The 16,983-nt window shown below is 41.2% G+C and overlaps 1 protein-coding gene across 4 annotated transcripts in view; it reads right to left on the reverse strand.

Moving 5' to 3' along the window:
• The window catches only part of LOC149807091 (KICSTOR complex protein SZT2-like), a 338,108-nt gene that overhangs the window by 277,251 nt on the left and 43,874 nt on the right, over positions 1 to 16,983 (reverse strand). For all 4 annotated transcript variants that reach the window (XM_089961812.1, XM_089961821.1, XM_089961796.1 and 1 more), the window contains exons 10-13: positions 12,295 to 12,449; positions 10,631 to 10,727; positions 887 to 1,024; positions 13 to 168 (exon numbers count right to left, since the gene is read on the reverse strand). In XM_089961812.1, the coding sequence (XP_089817938.1) occupies positions 13 to 168; positions 887 to 1,024; positions 10,631 to 10,727; positions 12,295 to 12,449 (546 nt within the window). The remainder of the gene's footprint in view (positions 1 to 12; positions 169 to 886; positions 1,025 to 10,630; positions 10,728 to 12,294; positions 12,450 to 16,983) is intronic.

Raw genomic sequence — 16,983 nt, forward strand, 5'->3', positions numbered from 1 at the left:
TAGTGCCCTTACTTTCTGAGCTGTTGGTTGAGGACTGGAACACTGGAGTTTGCTTGAGGCAAACAGAAGAGTGGTACACCTTTCTGGATACTCTCTGGTACTTTGTAGTACAGTGGGTTGACTGAAAATGACTGCAGGTGTACCAACAGCTGGTCTGTCTGTGACAACCTACATAAAATATTTCAAATTTGTATATTCTATGTTAACTGTACAACTATTTCATCATTTGGAACACGATGACTAAAGCATAGATATAAGGTAGTCACCCAGGTGGAAGAAAATGGGAGAATGCAGACAATACCACTAACAGTAGAGATGAATGCTTTTGCAATGTTAGAGTATTTTACCTTTTTAAAACTGTTTTATTTTGCAAAACTCCAAGAATTCCAAAATACTTGAAACTTGAATAGTTAGTGTGCATTAACTTTCACAAATCTTGTTTTGAATATCCGTGCCTAAGTAGGGTCTTTTCATACAAAAATATGAGAAAAAGTATGCATCATTAATTGTCCATAAAAAATAACTGAATGATTTTTTTAAAACTTCATCATACCTGCACAGGATGAAGAACATAGACTCCTCTGATCATGTACACAAAGGAAAGTTTCTGTTAGAGACTAAATTATTATTTATTTAATATTTATTAAAGATTTTGTAAGAGTAAAATCTCGTACAAGAAAATAAACATTAAAAATCTAATTGGAGTCAAGTAACAGTCAAACTGCTGAACAAATTAATATTGTCTTCATGATGATTACTACTGGAATTCAGAGTAAATCAGATTATCACACTGCTGTCGGCTGTTATGTTTCTGTGTCATTTTTGGCTCAAAATGATCATACTCTAAGGACTGATAAACATAAACAGAACAAAGACCAAAACTCACCCTTGGAGAGCAAACCAAAACTTCTTGACATTGGCAGTGCGGAATGGACTCATTCCCTTGGTGTTTATCTGTGTACAGATCATGTCATGAAGGAAATCATAACTCCCTTCTAAAGTGATCTCTATATGGGTACCTTGCCTGTAACGAAAGATCAGAGTTTCTGCAAATTTTTTCACTTGTTCTTAACTTTGGTTCAAATAAACATTAATGCTCTGATGTTAGAAGATTCCTTGTATTCAGACTGAATTTATTTTATTTTTAAGAGGTAAAAGTACTATAAAGACCTGTTAATCAGAGCTCCTCAAAAGACATTACCATATTCAGGCAAATCATAGCTTCACAATACCAATTATCAAATAAAAATCTATTTTTAATTTGCAAGCAGTTCATTACAAAATTCAAGATGATGGACTTACCATGTTTCTCATTCATAATCACTTTGACACTTTTATTTATCCAAATTATGGTAAAGGTTTGCATATTTGTATGTATTTAATTTCATGGTTTAACCCAACACCCAAAATTAAGAATGCAAAAGAAGAAACCTATGCTGAGAACAAATGGTGGCTGCTTCAATATTTAAAACAATATACCAACTGTATGAACATAGATCTACATTTGTCATGATATGTCACTTACACACCTCTGTCACAAAATTAGGCAAAGAAATAACTTGGTTTTGCCTTAGAACTATTTGACTATTTCTCACTGTACATGCGTACAACGTTATCTAGGGTGAATATGTGTTCTTCCAGGTAATCGACTGTATTAACATGTACCTCACCAGAAATTACTTGTGACGAAGGAACATTAATAACATGATATGCATGGATATTTTACCCTGACCTTTGCTCACTCTCCTATGGATTTAAGTAAGATCAATATCTAAAACCAACACTGGTCGTTTTGGATCACGTCAAGGAGTGTACGCTCTCCATTGTTCTCCAGTCATAGGGGTAAGTGTTAAATTTACATTTCATTTGATATGCGAAGCTTATTCGGTTTGTAATGTCTTATCGTGTAATAATGCATTTATTACAACGCAGATTTGAACTTTGAATTACAAGTCACTATTAGAGGTTAAAGTATTATCATATATCTAGAGATTATACAGAAACTATTATTATGACCAATTTGGTTTTATTGTAGCTGATTGTGACTGTCGCTGTGATTGTGACTGTTGCTGTGATTGTGACTGTCACTGTGATTGTGAATATGACTAGAGCTGTTTGAAGCTGTCTAAAGTTGTTTAGAGCCATCTGGAGTTTCCAGAGTATTTAAGGCTGCGTGCTGTCGATACGTATGTATGTACGTATGTCTGTGCCATGGACATAGACATAGCAAATTAAAAAGGGTGCTGTATGCTGTCTGTACGTGTGTATACGTATGACTATACACGTGGTGGATCCATAAAGGGTGTGAGCGGCCAATAAGAGTGTGGGCCAACCCAAGGAATCGTGCGACTGTACAAGGGGTCTAGAAGCATACGTTTGGTTCAATTGTTGTTCCAATTGCATTTTTATGTTCATAAGATTATTTTGAATCTTCGTTGTGTTCATAAGATTATTCTGAATCTTAGTTGTGTTCATAAGATTATTTTGAATCTTAATAGGAGTTCATATTCAAGATTATGTGAATCTCTCTTGAAGCGTATCTGCAGTCCATGAGGTTTCTTGGATCTGTACTTCATATTGATTTAATATTTTTGGTTTATTTTCAATGTGTGAATGTTGTGTAGAGTGATTTGAGTCAGTCGTATGTTGAGAGCACGAGAGAATCATTATATTTTACCTCATATATTTTTTTCTTTATTAATTCATTTCATAAATTTCCATCTTTCTCACATTGTGTTTGTCTTATTCATTTGGTCCAAAGACTCACTCAGTTTCTATTCTGCAACAACCTCAAAGGAAGCAAATGCAGCCAACAATACTAAGCTAATTGGTTATTACTGGTAAAGTACATATGTAAGATCTCTTCTTTAAATCAATGTCCATAAGTACTTTCTGATGACCCTGACATCAACACAGTGACTAAACAGTGATTAAAATCAACTCAGATTCCCTTCAGTTCAGATCATGCCATCATTCCATATGTAAACCAAACACATGACAAGCTGCCCCTTGTTCAATGCACTTAGCAAGATGTGTCAACATCTGATGTGTTAAGTACTTATCAAAGTGTGAAGATGCTAACTAAATTTAAAAACAACAGAATTACTCCACTTTTTTAATCAGCCTCATGTACAATTTCAACCACTAGACTTTACAATAAATAAAAACTACAAAAAATAAATAAAATCACTTTTCCACAATTGGTGAAGATCAGGGTACTATATTAGCAGAATTTAAAGCCTCAACAATCAATCCAATCCATGCCAAACAGAAATCAAATTTTTAGTAAATTATGTTTCTCCGAGAATACTTACCCGATCACATTAACATTAGGGAATATAAGCCTGCTACCTCTCGAATCCAGCCCTACTAAAAGACGAAAATTCGTCTTTTCTGTCTATCTTATATAGACCAAAGGGCAATAACTCTTGCCCCTTACCTCCCCTTGCCACCGCCAGGTATCGTTAGTTTTTAAGCTGAGCGATATATATTATACGAGGATGCTCGCATAGCGGGGTGGTTGGGAGGGTTTTTAAGTAATGTGATCGGGTAAGTATTCTCGGAGAAACATAATTTACTAAAAATTTGCTTTCTCCTTCAAATACGTTCCCCGATCACATTAACGTTAGGAGAATAAGTAATAGAAGGAGGGAATGCTGAGCATCCTATCTCCACCCCGGGTACCTTCTAGGGAATGATGGCTGGATTCCCCATTTGAAAGAAAACCCGTTTTCCTAATTTCATCAGCAACACAGCCTAGGGTCACGTGATGTGTGACCCCTATATACGGTTAAGAAGATAGTTATTGAAATCTTCTTACCTACAAAATTTCCCTGGCAAATCCAGCGAAGCTGATAGGTTGTGCTGATTGTTTTAAATGGGTCTGGTGGTCATCTGGGCTGCCGACACCGGACCTACCAGATTCAAGGTTTGCCTCTGAGAAGCCAAATCTCTGAGATAAAAACTGGAGAAGGTTGACTCTGCATGCCAGCCAACAGCTTCTATTATATCTCGGATCGAAACATTGCATTCGAATGCCAGGTTTGCCAAGATTGCTCTCATCTCATGAGCCGTAATCTTCATGAGGCGACTCTGATCTTGTGAGACCTCAGAGTACGCTGAGCGTATAACCCACTTCAGCCATGAAGCAAGGGCTTGAGCGGTGATATCCCGTTTACCAGCTTTGACCGGAAGAAAGAGGCGCTTATGTGTGTCCCGACACGCCTCTGTGCGTTTTAAAAGTGCTTGAGTGCACGAACAGGATCTTGCATCGCTGCTGTTCTTGATTTATCTATGGAAGAGAGCGAGCGAATGACAATTCTTTGATTGCCAATGGATGGTAACCTATTTTTGGCTACAAAGCCTGGCTGCGTCAGGAGGACCACCGAACCATCTGATCTGAACTGAAGAAAGTTCAGGTCACTGGAAAGGGCATGCAACTCACTCACCCTGCATGCTGAAGCTAAGGCTATCAAGAAACATGTTTTGTATGATAGTAGCTTTAACGAAGTGTGGGCTAAAGGTTCAAATTTGTCTGAATTGAGCCATGTTAAAACCCAGGACAGATTCCATTTTCGAAACAGGGTGAGGGATTTTGGTCGATTGAAATCAAAATTGGCTAAAAAATCTGAAAGATCTTTGTTATGCCTAATATCACATCTACCATGATGGCGGAATGTGTCTGATATCATGGAGCGGTAGCCTTTAATAGTAATTGGGGCCAACTGTTTCTCCTCGAAAAGCCAGAGAAAAAAAGTCAGCCAGTTGAGGGATTGAGACACTCAAAGGGTCGATGTTATTGATATGGCACCAGTCCCTGAAAACACGCCACTTTCCCTCGTAAGCCTTCAGAGTGGAGGGCCTTCTTGCTCTAGAGATTCTCTCCACAATCGAAGTTTAAATTGTCTCACAAGGCTGCACGGACAAGAGCCAAGTGTGAAGAAGACGACGATCCGGGCAGGGGTGGAACACCGGTGACCGCGATTGTTTGAGAAGATTTGGGCTGGTTGGAATCTTCCTGGGTAGATCTATCGCTAGATCAAGGAGATCAGTAACCCAGGACTTGTTCCATCTGAGAGGGGCAATCAGAATCATCTGACAGTTCTGACCCCTTAACCTCTTGATTATTTTTGATACCAAAACCGTGGGAGGGTAGGCAAATGCCCACAACCCCTCCCAGCAGATTGACAGAGCATCCACAGCCCAAGCCTCTGGGTCTGGAACCAGAGAGACGAAGGTGGGCAACTTGCGATTCCACCTTGTTGCAAAAAGATCAATCATCGGACGCCCCCTAAGTGTGCAAATCCGAAGAAAGACTGATTGATGGAGTGACCATTCCGTGTGAATGATTTGACCTTTCCTGGATAGAGTGTCGGCCAGGACATTGAGTCTGTCGGGAATGTGTCTAATTTGTACGTTGATGTGGAGGTTGTCACACCAACGTAGAAACTGCCAGATCAGAATGCACAGGTCTGGTGATTTGGAGCCCCCTTGTTTGAGGAGGTAAATCACCACCACAGAGTTGTCTGACATAATGAGGACAGTTTTTCCTGAGAGTTGATCCTTCCAGAAATGAAAGGCATTGATGACAGCCCTCATTTCTAAAAGGTTGATGTGGAGAGACCTCTCCTCTGGCTCCCACATGCCACTGACTGTAGCGAAGTCCGGCAACAGGTGGGCACCCCAACCGTAGGTACTGGCGTCGGTACATACCGTTATCTCCGCTTGGGGCATCTCCAGAGGAATCCCCGTGGACAGCCAACCTGGGCTGTGCCACTGACTCAAGAATGATCATATCTCGGGCGTGATCATTATTGTTTGATTGAGGGGACTTGAAAAGGGGCACCATTGTGCCAGTAACATCATTTGTAAGGGACACATAAAAAGACGGCCAAGCGGGATCAAGTCTGCCGCCGCATTGAATAATCCGAGGAGTTGCAAGAATTCTCTCGCTGAAATCTACGTCCTGTTGGAAATGAACTCAACGAGTTTGACGATCCGGATTACGCGAGCGCGAGGAAGTCGTACCAGATTCAGATCAGTGAGAAACTCCATACCCAGATGGACAAAACGCTGAGATGGACAGAGATCGGACTTTTTCCAGTTCACGAGAAAGCCTAGATGGTCTAAAAGTGCTAAAAGATTGTTTCTGCCTTTGAGCAGAATAGAACTTACCATATGTTTCTGGAGGATGTCGTCCAAGTACACTGCCATCCCTGTAGATGAAGTCGAGCGGAACAGGGTGACGATGCAATCCATAACCTTGGTAAAAGCCCAAGGGCTGATGTTGAGGCCAAAGGGTAGGACCTGGAACTGATAAACTGCGTCGCGGTAAGCGAATCGGAGAAATTTCTGTGATGCGGGGTGGATAGGGACGTGAAAATATGCGTCGGTCATATCTAGACTGACGGCATACTCGTTCCGCCGGATGGAAAGACAGATTGATCTCGCCGTTTCCATCTTGAATTTCGGTGGTAAAATGTATTGGTTGAGGCGACTCAGATCGATGATCGGCCTCAACTTGCCATTTGCCTTCTGGATAAGAAACAGCCTGGAATAAAACCCCAGCGATTGCGGGTTTTTCACAATCTCCACCGCCCGTTTTTCTATGAGCGACCGTATCTCCTGTTGTATAAAGGTATCCTTCTCCCGATCGGACGGTACGTCCATGAAGAGGGGAGAGGAGGACAGGGGAGGGGTTTGGATAAATGAAATCCGAAGTCCCTCCGAAATGATCTGGATCACCCAATCGTTCTGAGGAAAAAAGGTGGTCCAGTGGTCCTGAAATTTCAGGAGGCAGCCGCCCACAGGTAGGCTGTCCGCGGGTGGTGGAGAGGGTATGTCAATTTTTAGAGTTAGGAGGCTTGAAGATGGAGAAACTTTGTTTCTTACCGCCTCTGTATGGTTGCCTCCTAGCTTGATTAGACTGTTGTCTCCTGGCATTGGGTTGGGATCTATACTGCACATTTGATTGTAAGGATCCCTTGTCCCTGGTCCGCCAATCATCCCTCCGCTGTGGCAGGGGCTGATTTTTTCTAAATGCCTGCGAGGGCTGGGCAGCGAGTTGGAGGGGCAGTTCCTGAGCTGCCTGATTCCGAACTTCTTCAATTTTTCCTCCAAAGAGTAAAGGCGACCCAAACGGAGTCATCCGTAATGCCAGAGTATGATGGGGCTTGAGCGACGTGGACCACAGACATGCGTCACGTCGTATTAGGTCTAAGTTGGCAGAAGCAGTCAATGCATTAGCCACGGAATGGTGAGCTGCCCTGTTAATAACTCTAGCAATCCAGGCCGTCGCTTCCCAAGCATGGTCATTGTCGGATTTTTCTGCGAGTCGGAAAATGGCTAATGAAGCCAAGTCTAACACTGAAGACGTAGCGACTACGTTCCTCACTAGCTTTGACATGGCATGGAACACATTTTTGTCCACTTTGTAAAACAGTGGAGCGGACATGTGAACTGCTGCCTTATTTTTGTCCAGGGCAGGAAGATCCGTACTGAAGGCATCTGAATGAGTTTTGTACCAGCGACCCAAGAACATCGCTGGTATTTGGCTTTCTGAAAAGAACGCCTTAGCATTCCCCGGATCACCTATTCGTCCTGATAGACGATCATTGATCTCCTTAATTTTTGCCAACTGGGGAAGGAGCCGGAAGGACGGCATCTCTTCCTCCCCGTCAAGATCTACAGACGACTTAACTTTGTAGTCTTGAGTGTCGGAAGGAGGTGGAGGGCATTCTGTAAATTTCTTCCACTGCCGCCTTGAAGCCAAACTCAGTCCGTTCTATGGTTGGATCTGTGTATGGCTGATTTGCAGGAGTTTCGTCACCCTCACTGTGTGCCGAGTCGTGTTCTGGAATAGCTTGCATTTCTGGATAGAGCATACCAGGTGGCATAGATGACGCGATTCCGTCATCCTTAACACTGTCACTAACTCTCCCTTGTGGATAAGCCGTGAACATATGGACGGACGGCCCTGCCGGCTGGTTTGTCTGGCTTGTGGTCGGTCTGAATGTTGGCGACGGTCCTGCTATCACTGGTGCCGGCTGCTCCAATGGCCTGGCTGGACGGACAGATTTCTCACTAAAACCTCCGCCATAGTATTGGTATGTTGCCGGCGGTACAGCTTGACAGACGGATTTATCACTAAAATCCCCATATGTCATGTTTGGTCGGATCGTTTTACCAATAGGGTCCCCATGCTGGGACGGTTGGACGGCCGGTGACGTAGAGGTTGTATAAAGAAATGGATCCGATGGATCCGGTAAAAACCCCATGCGTCCTGACTTACAGGCCCGAAGGCCATGCTCGGACATGCGGGGGGACTTACGCCCACTGGGCAGCCTAAAATTGGGGGAATATTCCCCCAAAGAGTCAGACAAAGCTGTGTTAGCGAGCGAGGGAAATAAGAGTAATATCTGGCCTGATGTCAATAGCTGCGTCGTCGTTTCCTGGACCAAACGACGCATCTGTTCAAAGTTGGACTGTTGTACCCTGTCAACATTATTTCCCTCCATTGCCGCTGATGTTACTGTGGCTGACGGTTGCAAACGACGAACTTCAGGTGGAGGGGGGACCCCAACGTCCCCCACAAGACTCGCAATGGAGGCTGTCTTCGGATGTATACTGAGGACATCAATGCTATCTTTCTTCGACTTATTCCGTCTATCCCTCCCTTTTGCTGCCTTCTGGATTACATCAGCCCACATTTGCTCTGTCCAAGTATTACACACGCTGCATGGTATAGATGATGTACACTTGGTACATACTATACAAGAGTCATGGTTGTCTTCTTTTGCTTTGAACTTTTTGCATTTCATGCATTTGGTTGACATTTCTACTGAAACGACACAAGAAAAGAAAACAAAGCACAAATTATCAATTCAGCATGTTATTAATTCGCTAATAAAAACAACCGTTACTAACGGAGTAAGCGAAATTAGTCAGTGTTGCGTTAACTCTTAATTAACAACATGAGTTCCACGATAGTATGTGTAACATGGTCTTCAGTAAATGAAATCCGTAAGGGTGACAAAGTCACTCAATTGTGAGAAAAATTGTTAAAATAATGTATACAACCTGCAGAAGAATGATTGTCCAACGCAATAAATCCAAATTTAACTTCGGATGGTCCAATTTAACACTAAGATGGCTTGGATTGTTTGGAGGTATAATGTACATGTTATCAGTACAAGCGAAGCTTAAAAACTAGCGACACGTGGCGGTGGCAAGGGGAGGTAAAGGGCAAGAATTATTGCCCTTTGGTCTATATAAGATAGACCGAAAAGACGAATTTTCGTCTTTTACAATAGGGCTGGATTCGAGAGGTAGCAGGCTTATATTCCCTAACGTTAATGTGATCGGGGAAGGTATTTGAAGGAGAAATCTGTGGTTCACATGAAAATGTTTTAAAATTTGGACTTAACTATCCATGGCTTTATGAAAGTTAGTCATGTTTAATTCCATTTGTTTCAGGATTATTTACCTGAAAAACATTCAGGGCTGTTCCAGTAAAACATACCTGGGACACAGGGAAGGCACTTTTAATGTGGGGTACTCACCAATAGATGCAATTTAGAATTTTCTTATTATTTTCATATGAACTCTGTGAAATCAAATTACCTGGACATATTTTTTTTTAAAAATGCCTTCCCTGGGTACCATGTATGTTTAAATGGAACAGCTCTTATGTGTACCAACAGACTAGATTGACATAATGTTGATTCAGTGATTTTGTCCGAAAATCAGTGATGTGTGAGCTACAATACTCTCCTATAACTAGTGTATAAACATAGTATTTCATTAGTATTTGTGCTTCAAGCAATAGTTATAGTAATCTACAGTCACATTGTTCAATGGGGCTAAGCATGCATGGGTAAAATGAGAAGTGCTTTCACAAGGATTAAAATTTTTCGAACAACATTTTCACCTGAATGAAGAATCAACTGGAACTTTCATCCAGTAATACTGATGTTTGATTACCTTAGGGCTATTCCATTTAAACATACCACTACCCCACGGACGGCAAAAAAAAAACTTCCATGCATGGTCATCAATAAACAATAATCACTTCTGTGCCATGTCATATCAAAAGATACATGGGCATGGGTGTCCAAAATTCACTGCTATGACTGGTGGTGGTAGAAAAAAATCACTTCTATGGGTGGTCACCCATTTTTGAAAGTGCCTTCCCCCACCCAGGTGTATGTTTAAATGGAATAGTGCTTATGCTTTTTCTCATTTCATCTCTATCCTTATTTATCCCACAACATATCGACTAAAGGCAGTAAGTGGAAATTACAGCTATTGGATACCATATAGACACATGTGCATGAAAACAATATTGCCAATAACCAGTGACTGGATAAACAAATGCATACTGTACATAGTTATAAAATACAATGTTCACATTAAGATTACTCAGCAAGTCATTGACTGATTGATTACTCTCACATGTAGATTACTCAGCAAGTCATTGATTGATTGATTACTCTTACATTTAGATTACTCAACAGATCAATTGTTTGATAATAACTACAGGCAACTGGTGCTAAATGATTTTCCAGTCAACCAATTTTATTTTTTATTTATTATTTACAATTTTTATATTGTATATGAAATATTATCATACCTGCCAGTATCCAGGGGCCAGGGTGCTGATGCTAGGTATTCAAATCGGGCATATTCTCTCCATGGCAATACTAACCTCACTTCCAACTGAGTCTCTCCTGTCAAAAGAGGATTCGATATTCATTTTCGGTATCAAATTCTATCAAATTATGTCATGATATGACATACCATAAACCCACTTCGAATGTCAGATATCACACCAGTTTAATATCACCAAGTGTTGCTCTAAAAAATTACTTACTGACACATGAGGCAATGATCTGATTCATTAGGCATCTCATTGCACTTCAAAATCCTTTCACTATATTTGCAATTAAGGAAATAAAATCTTTTCATTATGCTATAAAAAGTACTCATTTGAAATTTATTAAATTCACTGAGGAAATTTTCAACTTCTTTCATTAGTTTAGTATGTAATAAACACCCAAGGACAAACTCTTCCTGACACAGAAAGTTTCTGAAGGCTGATAAATAAAAGGACTGTTAAACTTACATAATACTGAACAACACAAACATGGAAAATGAAAATGGCAAAACACAGAAAAATAAAAGTCCCACAAGCAGGAAAACAAGTGTAATGAATATAAAATGCATAATTTATTCAAACCTCAATAAATGAATTCTACAATTCTTAGAATTGTGATCCTAAATGTATACCATGAATTAACTCTTATCTGTATAATTCTCAAAACTATTAACCTAACATTATACTGTGAATTCACTCTTATATGTATAATTCTTAGAACTGTGAAACTAAAGGTTCACTGTGTATTCACTATTATTTATGGGCTAACAATTTGTGTACTGGATGGTTGCTTAAAAATCATAACTTTAAGTAACAAATGTAGTCAATAGTTCAAGCTCAGTATTCACTCCTCCAATTAGCACTGATTGACTAGAATTGAAAAGAACCTGACCCAAATCTGACTCCTTATAAACAGCCAACACACAGAATACTTCCTCTTTTGACTTATATCAATAGCATAGGACAGAGAGGAAATCTTTCCAACAGTTGCAGGTAAGTGTTACAGAAGTTGAATTAGTTTACCCACCTCCAAACAAATGCATTTTAATAGCAGTAATACATTATCAGCCAATACTGCACTGCTGAATTTACCAGTTAGGAGGGAGGCTGAAAGCCTCCACAAAGCTTATAGTGACAACAATTGCACTTACCCTTGCAGTAGGAGTGTTCATTACTGCAGGTTGGAAGAAGGCTGGATCACACGCTGTTCCATAACTATAGGAACCAAACTAAAAATGCCCTAGTTCCAGCATGCCAAAAATGTAAAAACAGTAGTTAGTGGCTCTCATAACATAATCTAAAGAAGCCTGATTCAAGCAGAGTCAAGATGTACCAATAACTTAACTTCATGGGCTTTAATTAACATGAAAAAAGGTTCCTTTCTGAGAGGAACTGAAAAATGAATGATGGGAGGAAAATCTATCGGGAAATGGAAATCACTGAAAAGTCCAAGGAACCCTTGATTGATATACATTTCCTAGCCTTCCTTCTCCCTTCTCCCATTAGTGAGATACCAGTCTCTGAGAATCAAAATACTTAATGAGGGTCCAACCCAATGGCAGAACTTTACCAGTAATAACTGATTAGCTTAGCATTTTTGTCTGCACTGGCACCCTTTGAGGATAAATGCTTCCTTATACCTTTAGTTATTGAGACATCTTTAATAGTGTAGCCCTCTCTCAGACGTGTAGACAGGATACTAAAGAGTGAAGAATTCAGCTTGTTCTCGGTGTGCTTTTTACGTATGGTCGGCAGAACAGAGGCAACTTTACCCTTGATTGGATGGCTAAGCAACCTGTGGTAGAAAGAAAACAAAAAAATCCATCAAATTATACAATTAATATAGTGAGGTGTTATGTATATTGTTTGTTAGATTTTTTTGATTCATAATATGCTATGCTATATTGTATTTTGTACTTTACCGTATCGAAATTCAAGTTCCCTTTTTGATCAATAAATTTTATTTTACAAACAAATAATGCATAGCTAATATTTTCTCTATCATTGTGGGTTAAATATCAGCATCATTGTCTTGGTCTAAGAAAAAGACAATATGTTTACCATTTTCTTTACTTAAAGTTTAATAACAGAATCTTCTAGAATGGAATTTTCCATTAAGTACAAGCTATTTCATAAAATGCCATTTCTGACCCATGTCAAGTAGAGGGCTTTATAATCTTGTTTATCTAGAAACTATTTACTTGTGCTGTAAGATGCTGAAGCAGAATCATTTGTTGTGTTCAGTATTTTATTTATCTGCAGTTCCAAATTCCATGGAGGTCAAAGATTTTGTGCTAGATCTCAATATTTTAATTCACTTGGTCGTGGAAATCATCTTTCCTGCAGTAAGCAATACTAAAATCAATAAAACATGACTCCCAACAGATGTACTGTTATCTTTGCTGATTTTATTTCAAGCATGGCCAAGAATCTGAATATTGATGTTTCTACTTTTGACAACTGATCAGACATTTTAAGAGAGTCATTGTACATCTGCATCCAACATTCTTTTGTTTGTTGGATGGGTATGTGCTCCCATACAACAAATACAACATTATGTTCAACTAATCAGTTTGTAAAGTCTACTCCTGTGTCAATGATTTCCAGTTCAGTTTCAAAAACCAAACTTCCAAATTCTGACTTTGTGTTAGATCTCAAATTGATGTAATATTGGTTTCGCTTTTTTAAACATGGTGGTGGCAATCATCTCTCCAGCAATGCACAATGCTAAAATCAACATGATTCACAAAAGATGTAACTGTTCCTGCTTTTAAGCAAGGTCAGCAAACTGAATATTGATCTGCATACTTCTGTGACAACTGTTGTAACCTTTAAAAAGGCTGATTATCAACTTTGATTTTTGTTTGTTGGTTGGATTCATTTCCAGATCATGCTACAACATAAGAGCAACAGCATGGGCAGATGAAAGTATCTGTAAAGTTGGTCTGGTTCCCTGTCCAACTACATTGAATGTATAATGAAAAGCAAATTTTTAGTAAATTATGTTTCTCCGAGAATACTTACCCGATCACATTAACGTTAGGGATATAAGCCTGCTACCTCTCGAACCCAGCCCTACTAAAAGACAAAAATTCGTCTTTTCTGTCTATCTCATATAGACCAAAGGGCAATAACTCTTGCCCCTTACCTCCCCTTTTTTAAGCTGAGCGATATATATTATACGAGGATGCTAACATAGCGGGGTGGTTGGGAGGGTTTTTAAATAATGTGATCGGGTAAGTATTCTCGGAGAAACATAATTTACTAAAAATTTGCTTTCTCCTTCAAATACGTTCCCCGATCACATTAACGTTAGGAGAACAGGTAATAGGAGGAGGGAATGCTGAGCATCCTACCTCCACCCCGGGTACCTTCTAGGGAATGATGGCTGGATTCCCCATTTGAAAGATAACCTGTTCTCCTAATTTCATCAGCAACACAGCCTAGGGTCCCGTGATATGTCACCCCTATATACGGTTAAGAAGATAGTTATTGAAATCTTCTTACCTACGAAATTTCACTGGCGAATCCAGCGAAGCTGATAGGTTGTGCTGATTGTTTTAAATGGGTCTGGTGGTCATCTGGGCTGCCGACACCGGACCTACCAGATTCAAGGTTTGCCTCTGCGAAGCCAAATCTCTGAGACAAAAACTGAAGAAGGTTGACTCTGCATGCCAGCCAACAGCTTCTATTATATCTCGGATCGAAACATTGCGTTCGAATGCAATGGCTCACCGAGATTGCTCTCATCTCATGAGCTGTAATCTTCATGAGGCGACTCTGATCTTGCGAGACCTCAGAGTACGCTGAGCGTATAACCCACTTCAGCCATGAAGCAAGGGCTTGAGCAGTGATATCCCGTTTACCAGCTCTGACCGGAAGAAAGAGGTGCTTACGTGTGTCCCGACACGCCTCTGTGCGTTTTAAATAGTGCTTGAGTGCACGAACAGGATCTTGCATGGCTGTTGCTCTTGACTTATCTATGGAAGAGAGTGAGCGAATGACAATTCTTTGACTGCCAATGGATGGTAACTTATTTTTGGCTACAAAGCCTGGTTGTGTCAGGAGGACCACTGAACCATCTGATCTGAACTGAAGAAAGTTTGGATCATTGGAAAGGGCATGTAACTCGCTCACCCTGCATGCTGAAGCTAAGGTATCAAGAAACATGTTTTGTATGATAGTAGCTTTAACGAAGTGTGGGCTAAAGGTTCAAATTTGTCTGAATTGAGCCATGTTAAAACCCAGGACAGATTCCATTTTCGAAACAGGGTGAGGGATTTTGGTCAATTGAAATCAAAATTGGCTAAAAGGTCTGATAGATCTTTGTTATGCCCAATATCACATCTACCATGATGGCGGAATGTGTCTGATATCATGGAGCGGTAGCATTTGATAGTAATTGGGACCAACTGTTTCTCCTCGAAAAGCCAGAGAAAACAGTCGGCCAGTTGAGGGATTGAGACACTCAAAAGGACTATGTTATTGATATGGCACCAGACCCTGTAAACACACCACTTTCCCTCGTAAGCCTTCAGAGTGGAGGGCCTTCTTGCTCTTGAGATTCTCTCCACAATCGAAGGTTTAAATTGTTTGTCTCGCAAGGCTGTCCGGACAAGAGCCAAGCATGAAGAAGACGACGATCCGGGCAGGGGTGGAACACCCGTGACTGCGGTTGTTTGAGAAGATTTGGGCTGGTTGGAATCTTCCTGGGTAGATCTATCGCTAGATCGAGTAGGTCGGTGACCCAGGACTTGTTCCATCTGAGAGGGGCAATCAGAATCATCCGACAGTTCTGACCCCTTAACCTCTGGATTATTTTCGGTACCAAAACCATGGGAGGGTAGGCAAATGCCCACAACCCCTCCCAGCTGATTGACAAAGCGTCCATGGCCCAAGCCTCTGGGTCTGGAACCGGAGAGACGAAGGTGGGCAACTTGTGATTCCACCTTGTTGCAAAAAGATCGATCATCGGACGTCCCCAAAGTGTGCAAATCCGAAGAAAGACTGATTGATGGAGTGACCATTCCGTGTGAATGACTTGACCTTTCCTGGATGGAGTGTCGGCCAAGACACTGAGTCTGCCGGGAATGTGTCTGATTTGTACGTTGATGTGGAGGTTGTCGCACCAACGTAGAAACTGCCAAAACAGAATGCACACGTCTGGTGATTTGGAGCCCCCTTGTTTGAGGAGGTAAGTCACCACCACAGAGTTGTCTGACATAATGAGGACAGTTTTTCCTGAGAGTTGATCCTTCCAGAAATGAAAGGCATTGATGACAGCCCTCATTTCTAAAAGGTTGATGTGGAGAGGCCTCTCCCCTGGCTCCCACATGCCACTGACTGTAGTGAAGTCCAGCAACAGGTGGGCACCCCAACCGTAGGTACTGGCGTCGGTACATACCGTTATCTCCGCTTGGGGCATCTCCAGAGGAATCCCCGTGGACAGCCAACCGGGGTTGTGCCACTGACGCAGGAATGATTGTATCTCGGGCGTAATCATTATTGTTTGATTGAGGGGACTTGAAAAGGGGCACCATTGTGCCAGTAACGTCATTTGTAAGGGACGCATAAAAAGACAGCCAAGCGGGATCAAGTCTGCCACTGCATTGAATAATCTGAGGAGTTGCAAGAATTCTCTCGCTGAAACCCACGTCCTGTTGGAAATGGACTTGACGAGTTCGACAATCCGGATTATGCGAGCGCGAGGAAGCCGTACCAGATTCAGATTGGTGAGAAACTCCATATCCAGATGGACAAAACGAGGGATGGATGGAGATCGGACTTTTTCCAGTTCACGAGAAAGCCTAGATGATCTAAAAGTGCTAAAAGATTGTTTCTGCCTTTGAGCAGAATAGAACTTACCATATGTTTCTGGAGAATGTCGTCCAAGTACACTGCCGTCCCTGTAGATGAAGTCGTGCGGAACAGGGTGACGATGCAATCCATAACCTTGGTAAAAGACCAAGAACTGATGTTAAGGCCAAAGGGTAGGACCTGGAACTGATAAACCGCGTCGCGGTAAGCGAATCGGAGAAATTTTCGTGATGCGGGGTTGATAGGGACGTGAAAATATGCGTCAGTCATATCTAGACTTATGGCATACTCGTCCTGCCAGATGGAAAGACGGATTGATCTCGCCGTTTCCATCTTGAATTTCGGTGGTAAAATGTATTGGTTGAGGCGATTCAGGTTGATGATCGGCCTCAACTTGCCGTTTGCCTTCTGGATAAGAAACAGCCTGGAATAAAACCCCGGTGATTGCTTTTTTTTTTCCACAATCTCCACTGCCCGTTTTTCTATGAGCGACCGTATTTCCTGTCGTAGAA

This window comes from Sinohyriopsis cumingii, chromosome 1 (assembly GCF_028554795.1).
Source record: "Sinohyriopsis cumingii isolate HCF-2022 chromosome 1, ASM2855479v2, whole genome shotgun sequence".
NCBI lineage: Eukaryota > Metazoa > Mollusca > Bivalvia > Unionida > Unionidae > Sinohyriopsis > Sinohyriopsis cumingii.